At 31.2% G+C, this 5,434-nt stretch overlaps 1 protein-coding gene across 1 annotated transcript; it reads right to left on the bottom strand.

Annotated features, from left to right (window-relative positions):
• Positions 1-1,199: 1,199 nt before the first annotated feature.
• LOC102603093 (branched-chain-amino-acid aminotransferase 2, chloroplastic-like) lies at positions 1,200-4,469 on the bottom strand. Its single transcript, XM_006356754.2, has 8 exons — positions 4,351-4,469; positions 4,016-4,190; positions 3,747-3,923; positions 3,515-3,646; positions 2,974-3,072; positions 2,669-2,881; positions 2,444-2,556; positions 1,200-1,361 (listed from the first exon to the last, which is right to left on the bottom strand). Exons 1-8 carry the CDS (start codon positions 4,428-4,430, stop codon positions 1,247-1,249), a joined length of 1,104 nt encoding a protein of 367 aa, XP_006356816.2. The 5' UTR covers positions 4,431-4,469; the 3' UTR covers positions 1,200-1,246.
• Positions 4,470-5,434: the final 965 nt, after the last annotated feature.

The following is a 5,434-nucleotide window of genomic DNA, read 5'->3' as shown; positions in this document are numbered from 1 at the left end:
AAAAAAATTACATTGACTTATGAATGAGACGGTAAATAACAAGATGAACGAAAAACTAGGCTTCAATATAAACTAAGAAGATAAAAGAATATTATGAATGATTTCTCTTCATTCAATAGTTAACAAATAAAAACAAAATATTAAACAAAATAATTATAACCTTAATTTCAGAATTGAATACATAGAAACATACCTAATATTATTTGTAATTTTTTGTTGATTTTAGAATGATAAGGGATTTTTTAGTTGAAGAAATAAAAAATAACCACAATAATCATATATATGTATATATAAAGACTAGAATCAAGAGCGAAAAACATACTTGTGCAAGATTTGAGAGATGGGGAGAGTTTTTTTCCTTCAACAAAAAAATATGCTCAAAATTTTGGGGGGAAAAGTAAGAGAGGTTCAAGAAGATTTTCAACAAAGAAGAAGATAAAAGGATTTTTAGAATTGAAAATAATAGGGATTAGTGTTGAAAAGGACAAAAGTTGTTGACTATTGGACTTTAAATGTAAAAGTAAAAAGTTGTTCTACTTTTTATAGTTCCTAAGTAACTAAAAGGACAAAAGTTACTTAGGACAAAATTGTGTGTGAATGTTTTATATATAAAAAAAACGAATTAAAACTTAAATGTGGCTATAGGGATTCAATCCCGGGTTGGCTGGGAATATTGAACCCCCTCAGCCACTCGGCTAAGCTTCAACGTGTGTTAGTGGGTTCAAAATGTAATATATACATATAAAATTTTAAAAACTGATTAAATATACATATATATACAGTGTTATTTTTCAACGAAGTGGGTTCATATGAACCCACTTGAACCACTGTAGGTCCGCCCCTGCTTAGCAGTGCAACTAAATAAAGGCATCAATATTATCGTCTTATTGACATTTTGCATCTATTTAAATGACATTTTAAGATTCAAGATCAATAGAAGATATAGTTGAGTTTTGAAAAATAAAAATAGCTCATATAATATTGGAATGAGACAAACTTAAACAATAAATTTGACGCAGATAATGATAGGTTACATAAACAACCAACAATTTACATATATTATTGTCACAAGAGCTCGTAAAATTTCATATATCATCAATGATTACTAGTGTCTATATATATATATATATATATATATATATAACAAATTTTTATATATATATATATATATATAGTATTATTACATACAACTTGCTCATGCATTAATATATATAATAGCAAAAAGATTTGTTAAGAAACTTTAAAATCATTCAATCTCCACGATCCAATTCCTTTCATCCTTGATAACACCTCTTTGTATCCCTACTAATCTTGAATAAAATTGCTTGCACAACTGATCTGAGCTTATTTTATATTCAATCCTGCACCACAAAATTTAAATACTTACAAAAATTACTTATTGAGAACTGAGAAGGAATGGAAAAGAAGTGGCTATTAAGTAAAATTAAATAACACTAAAGATATCTTTATATTTGATTAACCCAAATACAGATAAACTACATTAGACAATAAATTATTATCATATTTACTTATTTTTTCAATAGTTTGCAATAATTACAAATTGTCTCACGAATTAATAATTTCATACTAGATTTCAAATAAGACACACCTAGATATTTGTACTTTTGCTACCAGATACACTAAAATAAGGAGAGAGGCAAGCAAGAGAAAGATAGAGGGGAGTGAGATAGGAGAGAGGCGAGCAAGAGAAAGATAGAGGGGAGTGAGATAGGAGAGAGGCGAGCAAGAGAAAGATAGAGGGGAGTGAGATAGGAGAGAGGCGAGCAAGAGAAAGATAGAGGGGAGTGAGATAGGAGAGAGGCGAGCAAGAGAAAGATAGAGGGGAGTGAGATAGGAGAGAGGCGAGCAAGAGAAAGATAGAGGGGAGTGAGATAGGAGAGAGGCGAGCAAGAGAAAGATAGAGGGGAGTGAGATAGGAGAGAGGCGAGCAAGAGAAAGATAGAGGGGAGTGAGATAGGAGAGAGGCGAGCGAGATCCCCAGTGAATAATCTCAGGATACATGTGAATCACACTAGATACATGTATTTGAGATATTAGATACATGTATTTGGTATATCAGATATAGGGAGAGAGTCGAGCAAGAGAGGAGAGATGTGAGCGAGATAGGAAGATATGCAAGCGAGAGGATCATATACATGTGATCCACTTGGATACAACGTATCTAGAACAAATGACACCTAATTTTGACACCATATATATGGGATACATGTATCTAGGCATGCTAGATACATGTATCCGAAGTCCAAAAATCGGATAAGATTCATAATATTGCAAATTAGCATCAAAATTAAGTAATTAGCTCATAAACTAGTGAAATTTTCGTAATTTATCCTTAAAATATTTTGAAAGATCTTATAGCATTGACTAATTAAATTTGTATATTAAAATGCAATTTTTTTTTCGTTTGAATATTGTAATTTACCTTTGGCCTTTATATGTGATACTTCCAACAGGAGCAACACCAACTGCAGTTCCCGTACAGAAAACTTCATCAGCACTAAACAATTCATCAACTTCAATTAAACGTTCCTCAACCTGTATTAATTTGGCAAAAAATAAAAATCCTAAATCAAAATGCTTAGTCAAATCAAGCCAAGCTTTCTTATTCGATTGAGCATAGAGGCCTTGTTTTGTTTTTTTTGTGTACCGTATATCCAAGATCAAGTGCAATGTCTATGATGCTTTTTCTTGTTATTCCTTCAAGAATAGTTCCTTTGGCTATTGGAGTTGAGAGTACATTTCCTTTTACAAGGAAAATATTGCAAGAAGACACTTCTTCAATATATTTCTTATTTACTGCATCAACATATAGTACATCTGAATATCCATTTGCTTTTGCATTCTTCATAGCTTTTAAAACCTACATTAAAAAAAATTCAGTGCCTAATTACTCGCATGAATTTTAATAAAACCATATACTATAATTTAGTAAGTATGTATGTATTTAATTACCGGAGCATAGTTAGTAATGCTTTTGACTCCGCCAGCTCCACCACGTGAGGCACGATGCACGTCCTCTTCAACGTATAAGTTCAGTGGCGCTGTCCCTTGCTGCAATTGCAATAATTAGCATATACAATGATAGTAAAAATAAAATAAAAAAAACCCTGATATTCCTTTCAACTTTGCCATTTATCATTGATATACTCTTCGTTGAAAAAGTGGTTCATATATATCTTATTGTTGCAAAAGTGACGCACATATACCCTTTTCATCTAACGAAATTAATTTAAAATTATTTTTAAAAAATTCATGTAGGAGTATATATAATCCTTCTAGCAAAGTTCAATGATCTGTCTGATTTTTTTCACCCATAATTTTTTCTTTTAACTTTCTTTGATTATTATTACTTGAGTTTCTAATTTTTATTTTATTTATTTTTTCAGTCATTCTTTAAAGTAAAAATAAGAGAAATAAAAATAAAGAAGTGTGAATGGAACCAGAGAAAGATGTAAGACAAAATTAAAAAGCTAATTTTTAATTTAAAACTAACCTTGAAATAATTCCCCACAGGGCAGGCATAGACAAGAAAAGTGTACTCAGGTGCTGGAGCAAAACCCAAAATTGGACCACTGCCTATTAAAAGAGGCCTAATGTATAGTGCCCCTTTTCCAAAAGGTGGAATCTGCACATTTAATAACAATCCCTCAATTTAATTTTAAAGTAACAAGCCTGATTAGGATTGAGGTGATTGGTTATAAATTTAACGAAAAATAATTAATTACCCAACGCTTGTTAGCGAGAGCCGTTTGCTTAACAGCCTCAACAAATTGATCAGTCGAAGGAGATGGCATGCACATTCTCTCCGCACCAATTTGCATTCTTATCGCGTTCTGTTCAGGACGAAATAGAAATACTCGTCCATCCTCTCTTCTATACGCTTTTGTACCTTCAAACAATCCCTGTTTAAACAAAAAAAATTAGATATTTTTTGAACGATTTTTAGTATATGTTAGATTGTGATTTGTGGCCCTATTTTTATTTTATTTTTTACCTGTCCATAGTTCAAGACACCAGCAGATGGGCTCAATTGGATATTGCCATAACGATTAAGTTGTCCTTGTCTAAATATTCCATCATCAGAGCATTTTGTCACGTACATATAATCAGTTTGCATCAATTGGAATCCAAGATTGTCCCAGTCAATATAAGCAGACTCCTCATCACTACTGAGATCACATCAAACAATAATATAAATGAATTTTTCCAATTACAATTAAAAATGATCACACCGCCTCTACGACATATTATATGGATATACATAATATACAGTAAGTATACAAGGGTGATATACACAAAAATATAAACTTTGTTTCAAATAAAACTCACCTAGTAGTAGGAGCTATTTGTAAAGAAGTTGCTGGTGGTGCAGAGAAGAGGGGTGAGAGAGTAGATTGAGAAGAAGCCATTAACTTTAGAGTAGATGGCAGAAAAAAAAGACTAGAAAACTAAAGATTGAAGAAGTATATGATATTTTTGGAAGGAATTCATGCACATTATATACTAGAGTTAATTGTGGAAAAAGAACGGACTTTGCCCTTTATTATCTTTAAAATCTACTTGATTCTCCTAGTTATCATTAAAAAAAAAATGATAGAGCATATAGTTAGTGCTAAAATACTTTAACACTTTTGGATGGTTGTTACTTATTATTTCATGTTATATTATGTTGTATTGTATTATTTTAATAAATATGATATTTGAATAGATTGTATTGTTCTCTGTTGTTACATAATTTCCTAGTTATTGTTAAAAATGAAAACAATAGATCATAGAGTTGGTGCTAAAATACTTTTAAGGGGGAAATTGTTGTAATCCATTGAATGAGAAGATTGTCCATTTAGGGTGTGTTTGGTTGTTTTCCAATTTTCTCATGTTTGGTTGGGTTAAATGTAGAGTTGTCAATATGGGCTAGCCCACCCCATCCGGGCTAACCCATATAGGCTTTGACATTTTACGAGCCAGGCCAGGCTAGCCCATTTTTTGGTGTGGGCCAGAAAACGGTCGGCCCAACCCACAAGTACGTGGGCTACAGGCTTGCCGGGCCAGTCCTAACTTTTTAAAAAGTTATATATTTTTTATAATTATTAAATTAAATTATAAATTATAATTTAAAAAATATTATCATAAATATCGACAAAACAATATTACATGGTGTTAATGTTACTACTTGTTAATCAAATCCACAAATAAAATTATCTTTGTAATATTTATTATGTTTTTTTTCAAGTAAAAGTATAAATATCTAAATAGAAATATTAACCTAACTGTTTTGCAATGATCACAATAAAACACAAAAAATATGACAATATTCCAACCATAAAAATGTCAAAAATAAACTCCTTAAAAAATCATGAAACTTATGGCGTATCTAACACTTCATGAAACCTATGGCGTATCTAACACTTCATGA

Source organism: Solanum tuberosum, unplaced genomic scaffold, assembly GCF_000226075.1.
Source record: "Solanum tuberosum cultivar DM 1-3 516 R44 unplaced genomic scaffold, SolTub_3.0 scf00226, whole genome shotgun sequence".
In the NCBI taxonomy this organism is placed as follows: Eukaryota; Viridiplantae; Streptophyta; class Magnoliopsida; order Solanales; family Solanaceae; genus Solanum; species Solanum tuberosum.
The sequence above is the reverse complement of the archived record's forward strand: the minus strand, read 5'-3'. Positions and strand labels throughout refer to the sequence as shown.

Excerpts from the sequence above, each read along its gene's own strand:
- LOC102603093 (XM_006356754.2), bottom strand. The coding sequence starts at position 4,430 with ATGGCTTCTTCTCAATCTACTCTCTCACCCCTCTTCTCTGCACCACCA. Across the intron at positions 2,882-2,973 it reads GCATTACTAACTATGCTCCG|GTTTTAAAAGCTATGAAGAA; the intron begins GTAATTAAATAC and ends TTTTTAATGTAG. Across the intron at positions 2,557-2,668 it reads CACTTGATCTTGGATATACG|GTTGAGGAACGTTTAATTGA; the intron begins GTACACAAAAAA and ends AAATTAATACAG.